Source organism: Argentina silus, assembly GCF_951799395.1.
Source record: "Argentina silus genome assembly, chromosome: 4".
Classification (NCBI taxonomy): Eukaryota; Metazoa; Chordata; class Actinopteri; order Argentiniformes; family Argentinidae; genus Argentina; species Argentina silus.
The window spans coordinates 15,400,642-15,422,976 of NC_139658.1; the positions used below are offsets into that span (position 1 = coordinate 15,400,642).

A 22,335-nucleotide genomic window follows, 5' to 3' on the forward strand; every position below is an offset into this window, starting at 1 on the left:
GTAGTACCGTAGGGTGTCGCTGTTTTACTGTACTACAGTTGTTGTTGCCTGCACTGTAGCTACCAGCAACCCTGGCCTCAGTGTGCATATCTTAAAACGTCATTTTTAGTGTCGCCATCTGGTGGTTAAAAGTGGAAAAACAGGGGGCGCTTAGTGGCGTAGCACACTAATCCACATTGCACCTAAATCGCAAGGTTCCTGGTTCGATTCGGACCCTCGACAGGTCTTGCATATCAATCTCTACTGTCTCTATCACAATAAAGCAGAAATGCCCTAAAAAAAACATATTTAAAAAAAAAAAAAAAAAAAAAAAACAGGAACTAGGGCTGAGAGAGAGAGAGAGAGAGAAGGGGGAGGAGGAAGTGCAGTGCAGTGCAGCAGTCACACCGAAGGACCAAATCAGCTAAACTGGGGTTACTGTTTTTCCACACAAATTCAGGCGCACAGCGAAGGCGAAGGCTTCGAGAAGCCTTGGGATTTCTCTTGAGGTTGTGACACTAAAGCTGGTGATGAAGAATTTTGTACCTCATTTCAGTCTATTTAATGGCAGGTATTGGAAATTTCACAGTAAAAAGGAAGACATTTTTATCAGACATATAAGCGCCATAAGCCCTCGACAAAGATCTATACCGCATCCGTAAACATGTACATTTCGGGCAATTTTTGGAGTTGGGTTTGAATTTGGAACTAGTGGTGTAGAATCGAGTCGGAGCTAAGGTAGCTAAGGTAGCTGTTTTTGGGCGCCAGCTGGACTGATTCTCAACCCGCTCGTCGTCTGTGAGGTCCGAAGATTTAAATGACAGCTTTGTTACTGCTCCGTTAGCTTGTGGGCTAAGTTAGCTGGATAGGCCTGAACTGAGTTCGCTTTTTTTTTTTTTTTTTTTTTGTTGAACGACACACTTGTAGTGGTGCCCATTATTGCATAACTTGCGCGGTTAATGGAAATGATTGCAACAAGAGTTAACTAACGTGTATAAAGCAATACTGGATTGTGCGCAAAATTGTCATTGCGTTTCGCAATTGAACCAGTTGTCTGGCGACTTCCTGGTGGTGACTGAGAGCCAGCTGTGTGGAGCGGAGAGTTTATTACATTACTGCCTTGAAAAGTGATGTGTGTGTGTGTATGAACTTTTGAACAAATAATAAGTTGCGTCATAAGAACCGAACAAGATGAAACTCTTGGAAAATTCAAGTTTTGAAGCCATGAACACCCGACTCACCATTGAAACGGGGGACTCTCAGATCATTGGGAGGTAAGTTGCCATCCACACCAACCAGCAAAAACATGCCACAAACATGCCACTCCTCCGCTGTTTTCCAGAAAGGCCTAGCTAGCTGCTTTCACCCAACATTTTGTTGGATAACTGATGTTGTGGTGTGACCGTTTTCAGGATTGAGAGCTACTCGTGTAAGATGGCCGGGGAGGACAAGCAGATGTTCAAGCAGTTCTGTCAGGAGGGACTGCCCCATGTCCTGCAGGCCCTGTCTCCCCCCCAGTCCTCAGGAGTCAGCCCCAGCAAGTAAGACCCCAGACCCCTACTCACCCTTAAGTCCTCAGGAGTCAGACCCCTACCAACCCTTAAGTCCTCAGGAGTCAGCCCCCCAGACCCCTACCAACCCTTAAGTCCTCAGGAGTCAGCCCCCCAGACCCCTACCAACCCTGAAGTCCTCAGGAGTCAGACCCCTACCAACCCTTAAGTCCTCGGGAGACAGCCCCAGCCAGTAAGACCCCTACTAACCCGTAAGGGTGCTTCACTTTATACCTGGCATGTCCATGTGAGGTCTGGTGAAAGTTAAATGATATTGACCTCTGGCCTGTGCTTGTGCTACCCTAAAAGTCTGCCTTGTCGGGCACGGCGGATCGGAAAACAATGGCTCACCCCGGCGTAATGGCGTTCCCGCCGTGGGTCATGTGGAAACCACCTTTAACCACCACAACAACACACTGTAACCCTAGCCATAGTCAGCCCTAATAACACAGACCCTAACCCTAACCCTAGTCAGTCCAAATAACACAGACCCTAACCCTAACCATAGTCGGTCCTAATAAAACAGACCCTAACCCACCTCAGCAACACGCTGTAACCCCAGCCATAGTCAGTCCCGCCAACAAAGACCCTAACCCTAACCATAGTCAGTCCTAATAACACAGACCCTAACCCTAGCCATAGTCAGTCCTAATAACAAAGACCCTAACCCTAACCATAGTCAGTCCTAATAACACAGACCCTAACCCTAGCCATAGTCAGTCCTAATAACACAGACCCTAACCCTAACCATAGTCAGTCCTAATAACACAGACCCTTACCTTAGCCATAGTCCTACCAACAACACATGCATGCACACCACAACAACAACAACAACAACCCAACATCTATACTAGCTCATACTGTCTCTGCACTGAACGTGTGGATAACACTGCTCTGTTTCCCTGTGGATAACACTGCTGTTTCCCTATGGATAACACTGCTCTGTTTCCCTGTGGATAACACTGCTCTGTTTCCTTGTGGATAACACTGCTCTGTTTCCCTGTGGATAACACTGCTGTTTTCCTGTGGCGTGTGTCTCAGCTGCAGGCTGAGCCAGAGTCAGAGTGGAGACGAGGGGGACGGTCCTCTCTCTGACAAGTGCAGCAGGAAGACCCTCTTCTATCTGATCGCCACGCTCAACGAGTCCTTTCGCCCCGACTATGACTTCAGCCGCACCAAGAGCCATGACTTCAGCAGAGAGCCCAGCGTCAACTGGGTGAGTAGGATATGTTCTACACCTGTTACTGTACTAATACACATAACCGGATCTATTATACAGCTTTTACTGTAGTAAAACACACAACAAGGTCTGTTATAACCCATTACTGTACTAATACACACAACAGACTCTATTATACACCTGTTACTGTACTAATACACACAACTATGACTATTATGATGTGTACTATTGTACACAAAGCCCTCAGACCAGCAGCCTTGTATCTCAGTGCTAAACTGATCTTAACCCCCTACCGTAACCAATCACACTGAAACACTTGTACACACACACACACACTCTCATTTCAGAGTACTTTCTACTGTCAGTGTTGTTGACCCAGGTGTGTGTGTGTGTGTGTGTGTGTGTGTGTGTGTGTGTGTGTGTCCTCAGGTGTTCAACGCGGTGAACAGCAGTCTGTCGGCGGCGGCGGGGGAAGGCTACAGCTGTCTTCAGCCCCAGCTGTGGGAGGCCATCGACACTGAGATCTGCCTGTCAGAGTGTGACATCTACAGGTGAGCCCAGGCGACACTCCACACTGGCCCTGACCAAGAAAAGGTCAGGGCCCCACCCGCTCCCAAACCCACCCCATAAACCCCCTACCCCTCTAGGCTCATCTGAGAGTATTGGATATGTGTAAGAGATGTGGCACAACCATATGTAGAGAGAAGCCATTACCAAGTTGCTATCTATCGAGTGCTTTCACAACTACTCACGTGGTTACGGTGGAGAGTCTAGTGATGGATTGGATTCAGGCTGTACCTCCTACCCCAGACAAGAGTCTGACAGGTCTGACAGAATGAGATGGGTCTAGTCTTACCTATACAGAGAAGTCAATCAGAATGTCATCTACTCTCAGCTACAACCCAGACCTGGTCTCTGACCCGTACGGAGAAGAAGGAAACCTCTGGTCCTTCAACTACTTCTTCTACAACAAGAGGCTGAAGAGGATCGTCTTCTTCACATGTCGCTCCGTCAGGTGAGCCCTTCTCTCTCTCTGTTCATCTCACCTCATCATGTTCTGTTTAGGTTGCGTTCCAGTTATATACGTCAGCCGGGTTTTGCTATGCACCAGATCACACAACGCCTGGAGCCTGTTTGTCTTTTACAAATTGTATTGCATTTGTATCAACTTTTTTTTAAATCAACTTTTTCACTCTAAGTAAAGAAAGTGAGACATACACCAGTGTTACATTCACTGGGATCAATCAAATGAATAATTTATCGTCGTTCATTTAAAACTCAATTCATGTTCAAGTAAGAATCAAATACAACATCAATAACCAACAGAAAGAAAAACTTGCAAGGAGAGAGCAACAACATAACTAACCCCAGATGAATATAGAATGTTTGCTGGAAGCCACAGCTCCCAAAGACTCTGACGAAAACTGTTCTCAACACTCATTTGTTTGTTATATAACAAATGAATATTGTATATGCTGAAAAGACCTTCTAAAACATGTGCGTGGAGAGGGCAGATACGTTTTTCACTGAATTTAGTCCCGTGACGCTTGTATCTCACCCCGGGGCCGTCATTGTCTATCTTGTGTTCTCAAAACATGGCTTCCTACGCACACGGCTCTACTTAATAACACATGACACAGCCAGTCTCAGTGATCCCTGAGCACCCTCTAAGGGACATAACTGTGATATACGTTTAAACCTCCTGTTACATCATTTTTAAGACATAGTTAGTCACAACAAAGTTTAAGAAATAGTATGACAGACATCAATTCACAGGACCTGGGCTCAGAATAACTTAAGAACATTCGACATTCACAATAATTAAGGCATTTTCACATTGTATTTCATCCATACGATCATATTTTTGGTGTTCATCAGGAATGCGCAACCTGGAATCCTGATGAGAGAATATGTTTGAAGATGCTCCACTATATTGACATGTTCTACTTGTCCAGCACTAGTATTTCATGTGGTACACCAGCCCAAACAGTTTTTACCTGCATTGTATGTTTGTATATTCCTATTTTCTCAATTACTGTCAGGATCACCATTATTTAGAAAGTCCATAACAACTCTGAAATACTTATGCCAACCATAATGTCCAATTTGTCAGTTTTAGTTTCCAAATAAAATGCTCCGTTCTGTTTTAAACATACTAAGCACATTGAGCTTATTTCCTGACAAATGTGCAAGTCGCTGCCTCTCGTAGAGCAGTTGTAATTGACGGGAGGCGGACATCAGAGGTCCCTTCTTATTGGCTGGGCAGTCAGAGTTGTGGAGCTTGCGACAGAAACAGGTGCCTGTTGGATTAGAACTTCTTTTAATAAAATAATGTTCAAAAGTGGGTTTATAAATGACTTACTCAAAATGTAATACAGACAAATTACTCAGAAGCAACATTGTCGTAATACATCCTTGATTTTAGTGTTCAGAGTCTGATTTGGATACTGTTACGGAATGAATGGGCTTCAATGGGAAAAACAAGCTGACTTTAAAGCTGCATGTGAATCACGAAAGAAGCGATATATGCACCTAAAAACGACTTGAGGTAATTTACCACATCAAATCCTAATGCAAAACTACTACAATATATAAATGTAGTGGAGCATCGCATTAAGGGAAATAAATGCAATAATAATAATACAAGATATCAACACAGGCTAATATTTTCACAGAGAGCACCAACACAGTCTGTCCCCATCACGTCATCTGTCAATAGTCTGTCCTCGTCATCTGTTTGTCTGTCTGGAGTCATGTGATCTGCTTCGTGGTTTGTCACAGACAATGAAACTGAAACATTGCATAATGAACAAAGTCATAAACTAAACAAATACTAATCTTTTGCTCAAAGCTTGTGGATCCTTGTATGTATGCCAAGTGCACAAATGTGCCAGAAGGTTCTATGTGTGTGTGTGTGTGATGTGTATCACTTCCCCTGTGTATCAGCTCGTTCATGGCCCAACGAGACTCCGGCATCGGTAACGAGCTGGATCTGGAGCTGGATGAAGGCTGCTACGAGGAGGAGAACATGGATGAGGAGAGGTGAGGAGGACACAGACATTCACACACACACACACACACACACACACACACACACACACACCTTGATTCTATCTGTAGGTATTAACCTCAACTCAATGATACCTGACTAGGGCTGCGTACTGGCAAGGCCCTCACAAACCATACATACTAAACCATACATGGGTCATACCATTGTGATACATTGAAATACAATACATATTGCGCTACTCTTCATATATTTACTGAAAATGTAACCTACTGCATAGTGTGACTACTACCACCTTACTCGGCCGATATGTATGTATACAATACATTATTGATATAACTTTTTTGGGGGGACAAATCGCCCAAAAAAGAAAATATATATACATTTAAAAACGCATCACAATACTAATATCTTGAAGAAGAAAAAAAATTGCGATGCTCTGTATGGATTTTATTGCACAGCTCTGTCTCTACCTGACCGTGATTGTATATGAGCTATTTGGAACATCAGGACTGATCAGGGCATTCAAAGTGAGATATCTTCACTCAGAGATGGTTTTAAAATGCATTTTTTGTGAATGTGTCTACTATTGAATATTGAAAACAACAAATCCACAATATTACAGGGTAAAATTTTGCTTTAACTATTTCCCATCTCTGCAGGTATGGTGCGCTGTGTGCCCAGTGATGCTCCAGCCCCTGGACTTTACTTCAGTTTTTACTCTTGCCCTTCAGTGGTGAAGCTCATATTTGACTGCACAAGTCAAACTGTGAGTGGAGATTTGTTACTCCTGTTCAAATGAAGACTCCCTTTCACTTTGTATTTTTTTTCCATTGCGACTTATTTCATTGGAGACAAAAGCTTCATGTTTGGTGTTTTCATGTTTTACCTTTTTTGGAGCCCAATTTTGGTGTTTATCTTTTCAGTCTTCACATTCCCTGCTCTTGTTTTTACAAGGTTTGGTTTCTATGATGTGTTTTTTTAAGCTTTATCATTCCTCATTGTGGTTTAGCACCGTTCCCAACTATGGCCACTAGGGGGCAGACTCAACTTCTCTGGTTTGTGTACAAGCATTTTCACAAGCAATGTGGTTACCAATCACAGTTGATTAAAAAACAAAACTTCCTAGCAAGAATCACTCTGCCCTCTCTCCTTCCATATCAATGCTTCTCAAACTTGACATTGTTTTTAATTCAATTCAAATTATGTATAATTATATGGGTCAAGCCAGCAAATATGTGACCCTGCTGAATGTTATGGAACATAAACACCACAGATTGATCGTTAATTCCATGCTTGACAATGTCTGTGTGCCATACATTCTCACACCAAATATAAACTCTACTTGTACAGTGTACTGTTTGAACCTAATTTACATATCTTGTTCTCAAGAACTTCAAGCCTTTTTAGGTGATGTTTTCTTTAAACCCATTTTTAGTTTGTTTTGCATCCTAAGAATTTTATTAAAGCAGAAGTAGTCACGGAGCAGATTCCCTGTAGGCTGAATTTTGCTCTCCTATTGTGTGTGGTGTTTTGAAATTTACATTTTAGCAAAAATACTTTCAAGACCAATGTAGTCTGATGTTGTACTTTTCACTAATCTTCCATGGGGAGGTCAGTGATGCCCGTGGTCCAAATCTCTGCGCATATTAATTGAGCATGATGTAAATGTACTTAAAGGGAAACACCGGTGAAATTTTTGAAATTGTTATTGTTGGGGAGCTTAGTGGCGTAGCACACTAATGCGCTTACCACGTAATCCCAAGGTTCCTGGTTTGATTCCGACCCTCAACCTATCTTGCATGTCATCCCTCTTCTCTCTCTCTCTCCCATCCTTCCTGTCAATCTCTACTGTCTCTCTCAATAAAGCAGAAATGCCCTAAAAACATATTTAAAAAAAAAATGTTCCTAAAACCCCCCCTGAGTGTCTAAATATCACACCTCTCCTTCAGTGAGAGCCTTGAAGCGATAGGTTACATGCCCCCCTGCCAACTGCAGCACAAGGGCTTTGTAAAATGTCAAAATAAATGTTCTACCACAGCTTTTTTTTGGGAAGCCCAATCGATTGTGAGATGGGGAATACACATTTTATGTGGTACAAATGTGTCATGGTTTCATGAACGTTGCTTTTCTGAGCTCTTTGCCAACAGACTCCCATACCCCATGTGGGATATGGGGTTCTATTCCCATTCCCCATATTTGCCAGTGTTTCCCTTTTTAATGCTCAATAAGTCCATTTGGAATTGGAATTGTTTAACTATGAACAGTTGGTTTGCCCTTAGCTGACCATACAGGCTCCTGTATCAGTATTGTTTATCTGTTGATTTCCAGCCGACAGTTACTGTAGATGCTGCATCTTGCCCATGTTGTTCAAGTGTAATGTGAAGTAGATTCCCAGCTGGTGTACATTAGGTACAGTTGTATAAAGGTGCAGATGGGTATTGTAAAGTTGCATACAATACCCACCTGCTTCCAGTGTATAACATGAACCCAAACCTACTCCACAAACCTGGTTTTAAAACTTTTGCCAGGGGTATTTGACCTTAAGTTACTCAATGATTTCAAATGTCAATATCCTCAGTGATCCGTGGATTAGCACGTGACAAATATGCATTGGACAGGTAACTGTGGCTACATAGTTTGTACATATTTGTACCTGTGGTCAACATGTGACCTGTTTTCAATGTGATTTGTGTTGTGAAACCAGGTAGCTATCAAGGTAGGGATAGTTTTTATTTTGTTGCAAATACACATCCAGAAGAATTATACAATTCATTACTTAGAAGGCTGAAGTAGCCAGGATATTTTGAAACAGATCAGAACCTAATTTTGTCTGAAACTGTCTGTGAAATATTTGTAATTGTAACAATTGTCACTAGATTGTCACCAGTGTAAGACTGGACTATTTATTGAATATATTGCAGAATAGTGGTCTTATTTAGTCTATTTTTGGCAGCTTACAAGGTCTCATACTTGTGATTTTATGTCTAAAAAGTTGTAGGCTTACCCATTGTATTTGTCTTAATCTTACTATGATTATGTACAATAAATGTTGTGTACAATAAAATGTATCATTGTCTCTGATTAACTAATTTGATAATCTGAGGAGCTTGGCTGTTACATTCCAAGAACCCTCTCCAACATGCCTATAGAATATTTGTTTGTTGTTATGTGCATCATCTTTTTTGACCTGGTACAACTATTGTGTAGAGAGTTGTTGCCTATACATGCAACATTGAAGAATCAAGGTATTTGATTGGCTTGACATGTTGCGTAGCGTCACTCATTTCAGCGGGTTTCCACCCTTTTGTAGCTACTTTCAGCAAAGGATTTCCCCAGGCTTTCTGAACTAGGACAACCTGGTCTCAACTAGGTTACAGGTAGGCTAATGGTAGACCATGTTCACCTTTCTCTTCCATGTTTCTACTGTGGAAGTCATGTACTCATTTTTAGAATTCTTGTGCAATTCCCACAATGCTTCTTAGAATTAGTTGAATACAGCTTCAGTTTACAAATACATCATTCAAGGAATCAAGTTATTCAACACTGACTAGGAAAATAGAGATTGGGTAAAAACAGAAATGTCACAACAACCATCTCTAACAGTTTCTTATCTCCAAAAACAACCAAAATCAATTTGTTCAAGGATTTCTTTATTTTTTACTGGCAACAACAAAAATACTTGTTTACAAAAGTAGCCTACATCCACCCACCCTCCAAAATAAGAAAGAAATAATGTAGTGTATGCTTCGTGTGACAAACCAGTATTTACAAAGTCACAAAAAGAGTTGTGTCTCAATGAAGAACAACTTCAGGTCGGAGATCTAAGTAGGGTCAGAAGTGCATGCAGCCATCACCACTAAGGACATACAGTATGTGATGTCTTTTAGTTTCAGGGAAACCAATCATTACATGGGTAAGATGTTTGAAGTACACAACATCACTATGAGGATCTAACCCCCCCATTGACTGTACATACTTCTACAGATATTACATCACGCCTGAAGTCATGACTACACTTGTCTTGGTATCTAGGAAACCATACTGACTCTGACATCAAGTTCTTCATTTAACAGACAAAATCCCTGTAACGAAGAGGTGAACCATCAGTGAATCTCAGACCACAGAATGGTTGAAGGTAGCGGAAGTTTTTGGTAAAGCAAAGCTCAGTGAAGAGAGGAAACTATACTAAACAGTCGTTTAATATGAAAACAAGGCACTTGAACGGTTGGATCCAGATTTGTCACTGTAAAACATGTAAACAACAGTAAATAAAGAAGGCACAAGACATGCATCAAGTATTCCAGGATTTCATCAAGTTCGGAGATATCTAATATCAGTCCTGTCTGATTAACAACTTCTGTTTAGTGTTCTCGACTGCGTTGTCACAATCAAAAACATGTCAAATTACTGCTTCCTACAAAGTGGGAATACTACTAAATAGACTGCCCCTATATAAGATACGGTAGCTGAACTGTTTTCACCTGTTCTACGAACTGGAAAACACACGTTTCCATTGGTTTAAGTACGACAGGTCTTTGTTGAGGTTGTGGCCCTGCAGTGTGAGGCATGTATGTCTGCATCAGGCTGTAGACTGAGAGATGAGGGCATCACACTGGGTTTAGAACTCAAGGTGCCTGTTGCATGACTCATGACTCTGTCACGCATTGGTAACACAACTTTAAGGGCCTTGCATTACACAATCATCTCCGATAAGTGATGATAGTGTAGTGAAAGGTCTTGTACATACTGTAAGCATGACTTCAACATTTACAAATGCTCATATCAGCTTTCGTCGACAGCAGGATAACAAGGGTACGCAGTGACCAACCAAACTGTGGTTGTTAAACATAGGCATGAACAACAAGCAGAAGAACAACAGAGTACATGTTAGAGTCAGTCTGTGTCCTCGGTGTGTGTGTCACCGGGGACCACCTGGTCAGTGCAGTTCCTGTGATTGAGGTGTGTGTTGTTAGGCTCCGGGTTACAGTTCAGCCAAGGGTGGAGCAGGAGCTCTGAGGCTTCCAACCTCTCGGAGGGCGATTTACGGAGCATGCAGACCACCAGCGACTTGGCCCGCGGCGAGAGCCACTCCGGGACCGTGAAGGCCCCTCTGCGGATCTTACTGAACAGCGCCGCGGGCTCCACGTCCTGGAAGGGGTAGCGTCCCACCAGGGCAGTGTACAGCACCACGCCCAGGCTCCAGACGTCCGCAGCCTTCCCTGAGTACGCGTGGCCAGAGTTGAGGATCTCCGGGCCCACGTAGGCGGGGCACCCGTGCTTGTCCGTCAAAGAGTCATCGTCCCCGTGCAGGAGACAGGAGTCCTCCAGGTTCTGAAGAACCAACTTTGTCCTGGAAGGAGAACAGGAGAGATGTTTAGTCGTCATCACGGTCAAACTCCCATGACGCATCTCAGATTAGATTTTTTGTATTTCCTGGTTTGTATGATTCACCTCTGGTGCACCAGGTAATATATACTTTCAGTGACTTGCGTACATAATATTAACCCACTAACTGCCAAAGAATTCTGGAACACTCACCACCTAAAGTGCCATGTGTTTTATGTGGTATTTACCTAGCAACAATACTTTGATTGGCTACAAAATGAAGCATCATCATTTATACACTTTTGGTGAATAAAGTCACCTGTGGCACTCTAGAATGTTGACAATTTGGGCGACTTTATTCACCCTCGGCACTAAATGAGTTAAGGACCTCAGAAGAGTATGGAAACCAACCTCTGCGGGTCCACGAAGACAAACTTGCGCAGTTTGAGGTCTCGGAGGACGACCCCGTGCTGGTGACAGTGGGCCACCGCTGACGCCATCTGGCCGAACAGACGCGCCGCCTCGTCCTCCCGCAGCCGCTTGCAGGTGCGCACATACGAGTGCATGTCGCCGTAGCTGGGCTGTGAGAAGACGTAGACGTTGATGTGGCCCATCACCACCTCATGGATGCGGCTGATGTTATCGTGGGGCGGCAGGCGGCCATAGGGGCCCAGGAGCTCCTGGTAGCGTCTCAAAGAGAACACCTGGACAACAACAACAGCAGCACAGGTTACAAAAGAGAACACCTGGACAGAAACAACACAGGTTACAATAGAGAACACCTGGACAACAACAACAACAACAGAGGAGGTCAAATATCAATGTCAGGAGGACAGACAGACAGACAGGTTACAACAGGGAAGTCAATGCTAGGAGGCCAGACAGACAGACAGACTACAATAGAAGGTCAATGTGAGGAGGCCAGACAGACAGGTTACAGTAGGGAAGGTCAATGCTAGGAGGCCAGACAGACAGGTTACAAGGGGGAAGGTCCATGTGAGGAGGACAGATAGACAGGTTACAATAGGGAAGGTCTATATGAGAAGGGTAGACAGACAGGTTACAATAGGGTTCGCGTTAGAGGATAGACAGACAGGTTACAATAGGGAAGGTCAATATGAGGAGGATAGACAGACAGACAGGAATGTTCATCTGCTGTAACTCCAGCACAACAGGCCTGTATGGTGGAAGCTGTGGCCGGAAGAGATGTGTCACACACGTTACCATCATTATTATCTTAAACAATACGGTTGCACAGCCTTTTATACTTGGTGCACTTGTCCTTTGTGTTGTGATATGTGCTATGTGTCACTGGTGGCTGCAACACTGTAATTTCCCCCCAGGGACCAGTAAAGTAGCTACCAATCTATCTATCCAGTGCATCCAGCTGTGCATCATCTGACTGTGCATACAGTGAGTCGGTTTCGAAACCTAGCCAGTTAGGCCAGTTAGATGACTTGACTAGGAAAACAGCGCATGTTGACACCACACACACACACACACACTACATATACAGTGTCCCATATCCACATACAGTACTGACTATTTCTCCTGTCATGTCCCAGCATACCTTGCAGGTGTACTGCTGCTCTGTGACCCTGTGGACGGCCCTGTAGGTGTCCGTCCCCTCGGTGGGCTCCAGGAGGACGTAGGGTCCAATACAGGACACACAGTGCTGGTCAGAGCCCTGGGGGTCAGGACCGTGGCTCAGGAGCCTGAGGCAGGGCGCCAGGCCCGGGGAGGAGGGTGGCTGGCTCAGTCTGGGCCGTTTGCATTTCAGGACGTCCGTGTCCTCCCGAGGCTCGTCCAATTCCAGCCTCTTCAGACACCGGGGTCGAGTCGCGGGGGGAGCGGGCGTGGAAAGATTCACGCTCATCTGCAAGTCAAATGGCACATTTTACACACTCTCACATGCACCTGCATTCAAACAGCTATAGGACATGCATACTCTTCATACTGTATTCCCAATACTGTTGTTGTGTTCTGCTGCTATACACTTGCCACCATATGTTATTGTTTATTATTATATTGCATTACACTGTTGATTGTTTACTGTTGGTTGTCACATTGTTGAAGAGCTAGCTTGCCCTAAGCATTTCATTGCATTGTATACTCAGTATTCTATGCATATCACAAATAAAACTTTGAGTTGAATTGATTAATTAATGTGTTGGAGAAAGCTTTAGAACAAGTTTAAAAGTGAGTTTCATTTACTACTACTCATGGTAGTCTCGGGTTACTGTGGTTGTGTTGTGGATGCTATCTTTGGAGTTTGGGGTTTTAGTGTTAGATTATAGGACATAAAGTGTGTCCAATAGATCAATCTGAGTAGGCTATCCACGTGCAATGGCTCAAACGAATGTCTGTGCACATACATCCACTTAGTTTTTTACAGCACAGACAATCCATCTAAGGAGAACTTGCATAGCCCCGACGTTGAACATGTGATGGTGTGAATCATATCCTCTTTTAAACAATGTCTCATCATGGGCTAATTGTGTTTGGATGACGCGGTCTAATATGTCACTCCCGATGACTGTCTAATGTGTTTAATGTGTCACTCCAATGACTGTCCATCTCTTTCGAAAGCGTCTGTGAGTCATTCAGCCGAACACGTCAAAGTTACAATTTAGACAGGCTTCACAAAGACTTCATGGTGCAAGGGACGAGCGGCTATCCATTTACGGGCGTACTTCTAGTCCGAAATGGCATTTAAAATAACAGTGATACATGTGTCATTAAATAACGCAAGATGGGTCTTGGTGTTTTAAAAAAATTATACGTTGTGGTAGGCCTCAAAAATGGGATATGCATATGGGCGTAACTCTTACAGGACAGTGTGATAGACCGAAGAGTGGTTGCAAAGAGTTGCACCATCACTTAATCACTTTCTAAAGTTCAACTGTGTTATTTCACAACATACACTTTCAAATCAATACATAACAGTCAACACTAGTCGGGACAACCATTAAACAACATTCATGCGTACAGTATGTTGATGCGTTGTGTCTTGGACACCGAGGTAGTCAGAAACGTGAAGACTTACCTTGGCTGTTGAGGACAAAGGCAGCAACACAGAACAATGGTCTGGCAACTCCAGTTTCGGTTGTAGACTATTGCTTGTTTGTCAATAGGTCTTCCGAAATGTTCAAGTCAAATGAGCCGAAACGCACCAGGAACAGGCAGAAACCAAGTAGAGATGTGGAAGAGGTCCAAACAAAAGTTATATTTTCTTTCAAAATAGTGTCAAAGACAGGGTAGGGTGGTTCATGGTACTTTTACATGTCCAGCAAATTCTGTAGCCTATCCATAACACTAGGGTTGAAGTGGCCTTTTACTTGATTCTTGCGCACGTCGTTTATCCAAAGCTGAAGTTTGACGAAGGAAAGTCCTTTAGAAATAGTGTAGTTTATTAGCTTTGACATGTGGCGGCAATACCGGTGTCTCCTCCGCTGATACACGTCTTTGTTCCTGATTCCCGCTGTGTGGAGACAAATGTATCCATTGGCAATACTGTCGAGTCTTGAATTGCGCAACAAGGACAGGTTATACTTTCACACCGAGGCTGTGAGCGAACAAACTTAAAACATTTACAAGTATAGAGAAAACACAAACATTTAAAGTTGTTTCAAGACTCTTGGTTCTTGCGTAATGATGAAAAAAGAAAACAGTTATCCAAATGAGTTTACTAAGTCGTCGGTGCGTCCAAATAAATAGCAATTGGCGATCAGACTCTGCGTCCCTTGGTCACTTGCGAGGTAATCCAATAAATTGGAAGTTTGAAGTTTAAATTGAGTCCCTTAAAAAAAATTATGTTCCTAATCAGACGTCCCCCTCCGCCTGGCCGTCTGAACAGAGCAGGACATAGCCGAGGCTTCAGATAGCCTTTCTGTTCTACAGATGATGTACGATTGCAACATCGTAGCTCCACCTTCTGGTCTGATGACATCAGCGCCTGAGCCTGAGCAATAGTCACCAGGGCACTACATGTTGTATTGAATAGAAGAACTGCAACACATCTGAAGTTGCAAGGTTAGGTATGTTGCAACAAGTAGGCTATCTGGTCAACCCGTCATAGTCATTCAGCGATTCAATCCAAAATGTGACCCCCCATGTGTTTTGCCCTCGTCTGTGTTTTTGTGAACTACCTCAATGCTTTGGTTTGTAACTGCACAATAGCCTAGAAATGTCGATGTAGAATGCCCTGAATGGATGTTGGGTTTCTGTTACTAAATCAGTCCAACCCTATGCTGTAAAAGGCTTGCCACACCCCTTATGACTCAATAGCAATCTAGGTATTGCACCATCCAGCTCTGTGGATACACAGGCACGTCATGGGTCATGGGAATAGCAACAGTTAAAGTTTAAACACTGAAACTATCGTAGTTAGAACAATGAAGTTGTGTTATCGTGGTTCTGAGTCCTCAAATTATTATTCCAAGGCTTGAATTATAGTGTACAATATGATTTTAAATGACAAACTTGTCTAGACAATTATTGAGTAGTTTATTTTATTTGTTAGTGAGATAAGTTATTATATAGTGAATTCCCATACTTCCCTCTTACCAAACAACTGGTTGGCCAGAAAGTTAAAATCCCCATTAAATGAGGCAGACCACTTGTTGTGTCTTAACTTCAGATGCTGTATGAAGGCAACTCTCTCCATTTCTGTCTGAATGTCATTGAAGCATTCAAGTCCATGTAAATCAAGCATCATCAGTTTTACATGGACAGCTCTATATGGCCTGAGCTGCACATTCACCAACTGATGAAAGTAAGCTACCTTCAAAGCAACCTCTGTGTGTGGCTGACTAGGATGTGCCTCTTCAGTGTGGCTCCGAGCTGAGTCAGATGCTGTTTGTGCGTGCGTCAACATGGAGCTAAAAAGGGTTCCCCTACAAGGACAAATTAAGATTTTTTTGCACTACGCAATTATTTTAGTGCACTACGCAATATTCCACATCCTGAAATCCTACATCATGATTAACATCCTTGAGAAACTTCCTGAGACACAATATTGCTACTAAAAGACACACTGCCTTTTGTGAGGTTCTCTGGTAATGAAAATGTCAGAGGGACTTTTTGACTGTGGCCAGGAAGATAAATCATCAATATAGCCGGGACTATGTGTGCGTTTACAGAAAAATAATCAACACCCTCTTGAACCAATCAAAATGGAGTACTCAACAAAGGCGTGGTATGATAGAATATAATCTTTGCTGGTCATTTTCAAAGGAAATAGAGAGAAGCTGAATTGCCATATCATCTCACTTATAGAATGAAACAAATGGGATATACAAATGATCAAAAGTCTTGATGATTTGATGCTTGATGACGATGCCATCTGGTGTGCCCTTTTCAGTTCCCCTTGATGTTGTCTTGAAGACAAAGGAAACAAAGGACGTGTCACCATCGTTTGTGTGTTTCTGTTCTGTCTAATGGCTCATTAATGGCTCATTCATGTCCCATCACCTGTCCCTATCAGTCTCTTTATTCCAGTTCAGTAACCACAGAGCTTTCAATCCTTGGTGCAATACTGTTTTAAACATAGAATGACACAATCCGACTACAAGCATAGTCAGTGACAATACATATTTAAACAGATTCCTCAACCCCACACACACCACTGTTGACATTGTCCTCTATAAAACAAGTTGTCTACAATATATTCATCCTTTTAAACTTACGCCCTCTTAAGAACATGTGCTTTTGGCAACAACGGTTCTGGGTGTTGACCGAGTTAAATGCTTCCTGTCTGCTGGGGGTTTACCGTCCGCTAGAGGAAGGCTTCAGGGCACTTGTCACCGCAGGGCTAATCCACACGCCTTGCTACCTCTACTCACTCATCAGTACAGTAACTGTGGTCATATTTATCTTGGGTTAGTGTTACCAGTGCAAAGGCCCACCCATGCAATGTAAGCTCAGTCTCATGGACTGTATATTGTATAATTTGCCAGCTTTGATCAAGACAAACTTGCAAGGTTTGTCTTGAGCAAGGTGCTGCGCAGAATCACTGATCTACAATTCACCTTGCATCTCAAAAAACTACCAATTAGGTGATCCTTGCTATAATAGAGATACAATCTGCATAGTACCTTGCTCAGCCCGATTCTAGTCTAATGCAAGGAATATCTAGGATTCCCCAGGTGCCTTGAGTGTGTCATAACACACTAATAATACAATCCAGATGCACACAACCAAATTTCTGCACAGATTATCAATCTTTAAAAATCTGGAAGAAGTGTTTGACATTGCAAGGAATTGGACAATATGACATAACTATGTGATCATTTGCGCACAACTTGTGCATCTGGAACACACAATCTTTTTGGGGTGACCCAGCATCCAGTCCTCACAGGGCACATCTGCACCCTGAAAGGCTGGCTCAGACTGCTAAAATCATAGCACAGTTGGTGTGTGTGCTCTGCAGTAATCCTCTAAGAGGGGGGAGGAGCTGTGACATACGGCCCAGCCGTGGCTTATGATAGGCCAGAGCTGAGTCCCCCCCCTCCCTACAGAAGACTTCTCTGGAGTATACTGTAAAGCCCAGGCTCCACCCCCTCCAGAAGACTTCTCTTGAGTTTATTGTATAATATATATGCCATTTAGCTGACGCTTTTATCCAAAGCGACTTACATTGCAGTGAGTGCATACATTTCAGTATATATGGTCCCAGAGGGAATCAAACCCACAACCTAAGCGTTGTTAGCGCTGTGCTCTACCAACTGAGCCACAGAGGACCTACACTCCATCACTGTAAAGCCCCCTGTAGTCCCCCCCCCGCCCCCTTTCAGTGATTTTTGAATTTACAATTGAATAATGGAAGCAACTTGATACAATAGCTTCTCAATTTCAGATAATTGAAAGAGTAAATGAAAATAATTGACCTCAACCCTGTTTCCCATTGTGCAAACTAGCTGGTGAATATCACTATGGAGACAAAAGAGGGACAGATGGTGGGGGTTAGGGTTAGGGTTATTCGGGTAAGGGAATTCAGACTCTTGAATTTCAGGTGCAGTGAAATGGAGGGGCATTTCATTGTGAAATCGCTGCAGTGTTTGTTCCACATGATGAAATATTTTTCCAACATGTGAGGAGATACTGTATGTGGGCTTCAGGGTAAATTCACACAATCACTCGTGTCACATGACCTCTGCCATGGACTTCCCTGTTCCTCTACCATGGCCATGTTTATTTCACAGGAAATTGTAGTGATTGCTGAAATGCAAACAAAGGGGAAAATGCTGATTGAAGCGGCTCTTACGACATGTTTCTCAAGAAGAAGTCACGTCAACAAAATAATGATTGGGAAGTGATGGAAACTTGAAGTCAGATTTGTTAGGGATTGCCTCTAAGTTGTGTAGTTAAAGTTAACTACACAACCTCTAAGTTATGCTATAAAGCTGAATTGATCGACTTTTATTTGGGCCAAAATAAGGTACCTGAAAAAAAAGTCTGTTTGCTTTGAGTAACACAAAAAACACAAAGAATTGTCCTGCTGCTTGTCTGTAGTCTATTGATGCTGAAGCATATTACATATCAAAGGCTTTAAACCTACGCCTGGTTTTATGAAACATAGCAAACACAGACGATCTGTTCTTGATCTATACATTCTCACAGCCTTCCCTTTCACAACAATACAAAACCTGGTCCTGTGAGTCATGTCAAACATGTGTCTTAGTCTTGTGTAAACCCAGAGCATGACACTATAGTGACCTTTCAATACCGAGCACAGCCACTAAGTAGTACTCAAGATAGCATCTAACTGAGAGCCTTAGGACTGTCATCAAATCATAATGCAGACTTAATGAAATCATACAAACCTGGCAGAATCCAAAGATTCAGGATTTGCCAATGAGCCAATGGATAGGGTCAGGGCGACTCAGGTTAGGGTTAGGATCAGGGTTAGGGTGGTTCAGATGAGGGTTATATAGTTCTGACTTAGGGCTAGGGTGGTTTAGGTGAGGGTTAGGGTTAGGGTTAGGGGTTGGGGTCAGGGTTAATGTTAGGGTTTAGGTGAGGGGTTATATGTTTGTGGTTTAGCAAAAGTTTTTTTCATTATCAGTCTTGCTTCTTACAGCTTCTTACAGCTTTGAAGGCAGTCCACGCATTTGAGGTAGGCTGAAAAGTTACCGGAGCTTGTAGTGCTTATTTGATTCATTTTCAAGGATTTTGAGTATTTTTTGAAAACAGTCAATTGTCCAAAAGGTGCGGTTTGAGGTGTGCTCTCTGCTTTGCACCCTATTATGATGTGTTTTAATGATAACAACCTATCACTCTAGCCGCACCATCACAAGATGAATCGAATGAACTCACCTCGAAACTCTATGGCAAAACGCATCATTCACCCACGTTTCGTCAAAATTGCTCCAATTAGTGTAATTTGGTAAATGCCGCATCTGTAAAATGCGCATCATTCACCCAATCGTGTGGCATACAAACTGACAGAATTGTGTTACATATGAACGGACAGAGACTAATCCATAGTCCCCTCCTCAATTTCATTGTGGAGAACAATTAAAGCTCCATGTTGAGGGATTCTTGGCAGTGAAACATTGACAAATGCATTTTGGTTCTGACTGATACTAATACAATATAAAGTATACACTCACTAATTAAACCCAGACCACAAACTATACACCAGATTTAAGCCTGACAGATCAGCAATTTCCCTTTTTCAAAATCTGCACTAAATAAACGACGCATATTTTTCACTGCTAACACCCAGAATATAGTTCCATTGCTGGATGTTGGGTCACATAAAGGAAAGTATTGTAAAAATACATACAATTTACAATTCTAAATTACATTTTCAAAGTGTGATTCTATATTGAGTTTTCTATTGCTCTTTCTGTAGCTAGCAGTGTGGTACTGTATGTCAGCGCTTGGGGTCATAAATTAGACCTGCATTATTAATAACCTAAAGCCACTGGGTTTTATCCCCCCCCACTGCTGGTGCAATATCCCCATCTCTGTATCCAAAACTACATTTCAAATGCATTTCCATACTCAGACACGAAAGTGGCCTTTTTGAGCTGCGTTTTCTCTCTGAATCACATGCCTTTCATAACAACTGTGATGAAATCAGGGGCCAAGTGCTCTGACTCAACTCTGGTCTGGCTATGCCCAGAGTCCACACACACACACACACACACGCACGCACACACACGCGCGTGCACACACACACACACACACACACACACACACACACACACACACACAAACACACACACACACACACACACACACACACACACACACACACACACACACACACACACACTCTCTCACACTTGCTCTCTCAAACTCTTAGGCTTGTTTTTCCAACAGATCAATATTTCCCCTGAAGATCAATTTGATTCCTCTGGATCCAAGACATCCTGGACATGAGTCTTTAACAATGTTTCACTTCTCTTTGACAATTGCATATGTTGTTATTGAAGCAGTCGTCTGTGATGAAGACATGTTGTTTAGGGCCCCGGGGAGACAGGGCAGGGACGCTAGTCAGGATGCTATTTTCTGGGACACTCGCTGTTGGAATCTCCGCTAGGATTTCCCTTCTCAGGGAGGGTTAGGCTTATGGCTCACTGGCCGAGCGGAGCTAGCGAGCAGGAAGGAGGGGGGCTACTGGAGTGCATGCACTGAGGTCTGTGGTTTAGCCTTTTCTGCTCTCTACTCATATAACTGTACCTATCTCTCTATCACACTTCCTGGTGAGGAAGTAAAGGGAAGTGAACGTGTTAGCTTAGCTTAGCTGGCAGGGCGCTGAGGGAACATATCGACAGGAAATGTTCTGGAACTGAAGGAGTTCATCCAATATATAGTATAGTATAGTATAGTATAGTATAGTATAGTATAGTGGTATATATACTATATACAAGTATAGTGTATATAGAAGTGAGAAAAATCGTCATTCTCAAAATGATAGTTTAGAAGACTGAACAGCATTTGATAGAGATTGCAAATAAATGCATCCATATTCATAGATTATGATATACAGTTTGGTTCAAAATGATTTAGTTCTCATATGAATATACAGATTTATACAAGGTGCTTACAAAGGAATTACAAAGGAACAAGTGCACGGCTCCTTTTCACCCTCCCCCTTCCCCGTTCTTATTATTTCTGTAGGCTTATATCAGCTTCATTCTTTATACAAGACCTAACTTGCCGGCCCAGATGACAGCCTGGGTAGTTGCAGGCATTTCGACGCACACAGGCTTGGGAATGGAGCTCTGATGAAACTCTCTGTAATGCTGTATGTCGGCGTGACAATTCAATAGAGGGTCATACACCAGGGTCAGAAACAATCTTCTTCTGCCATCGCAAACTCTGTTTAATTCAAACTGCGGGCCTCGCGTGCTTTTTGACAGTAAAACAAAAGAACGTTTGAGAGTTAGATTTTCTTCTTGGGAACTCCCACTGGGAAGAGTATGATGCAACTCAAACATAATCACATGCGCTAAATGGAAACGACTTTGCCGTGTGGTAAAAAACAGTGGATTTATGGGATTCTATAAGGTTGGCTACTGCCGTCAGTTGAGGGCTGTGATCATTGGAGTCTTTCTTCCAGATAGTTTAAGTATAAAATATGGAAGGGAACGCTATATAAAACATGCTGTCATGAGGAAGTCAAACCTGCCATGGTCTCACGGGCAATTTACCAGAAACAAACAGGCAGATACCTCACAGTACCTGTCACTGACTAGCTATGAGAGTCCTCATAGAGGCCTGCTTTATACCCCTCTTACATCACTGCCCAATGAATCTCTGCCCTGTCATCATGTGACATGGTCATATACTTGTGTGTGAGCAATAAATAACAACATCTTGTGTGGATAAATTGTTTTGCTTTTAATGAAAAGTGACTTCCTCAAACAGTAGTTTGCTCAGACACACTTCATACAAATATACCATGATGTGTATAACATAAACACACAAATCGCTAGGCCTCAGGCATACATAAACACAAGTGCTACACCTCAATGTTTAATATGTAATTGTCCTTGTGTGCGTGTGTGTTGATAGTTACTATGGTGACCCCACTCCTGGTGTGTGTCGACACAGTTCCTGTTGAGCAATCCCATGGCTGTTGCGTAAGCTGCCCCCTCTCTTTCAGGTGTGAGACTGTGTGGCTGGAAGTCAGCCCTCTTCTAGGAATGTGCTACGTGTCAGAGGAAAGGAGTGAGGTAATGCCGTGTAAATACGGCTCCAGCCTCGCTGGCTGCACAGCGAAGAGTTGCGCAACAAAACAGCAGCCGCCTGGTTTACAGTGGCAGACCCTGACTGAC

The 22,335-nt window shown here is 43.0% G+C and overlaps 2 protein-coding genes across 2 annotated transcripts; one reads left to right on the forward strand and one right to left on the reverse strand.

The window, feature by feature from the left end:
• Positions 1-376: 376 nt before the first annotated feature.
• On the forward strand, positions 377-8,789 carry maf1a (MAF1 homolog, negative regulator of RNA polymerase III a). Its single transcript, XM_083669134.1, has 7 exons — positions 377-1,253; positions 1,392-1,520; positions 2,571-2,745; positions 3,139-3,260; positions 3,605-3,724; positions 5,656-5,751; positions 6,379-8,789. The coding sequence occupies exons 1-7, from the start codon at positions 1,171-1,173 to the stop codon at positions 6,401-6,403; spliced, it is 750 nt and encodes a 249-aa protein (XP_083525260.1). The 5' UTR covers positions 377-1,170; the 3' UTR covers positions 6,404-8,789.
• A 569-nt stretch (positions 8,790-9,358) lies between these two features.
• Positions 9,359-14,940, reverse strand: trib3 (tribbles pseudokinase 3). The gene is made up of 4 exons (XM_083668996.1): positions 14,091-14,940; positions 12,615-12,920; positions 11,456-11,748; positions 9,359-11,069 (listed from the first exon to the last, which is right to left on the reverse strand). Exons 2-4 carry the CDS (start codon positions 12,918-12,920, stop codon positions 10,613-10,615), a joined length of 1,056 nt encoding a protein of 351 aa, XP_083525122.1. The 5' UTR covers positions 14,091-14,940; the 3' UTR covers positions 9,359-10,612.
• Between the last annotated feature and the right edge of the window lie 7,395 nt (positions 14,941-22,335).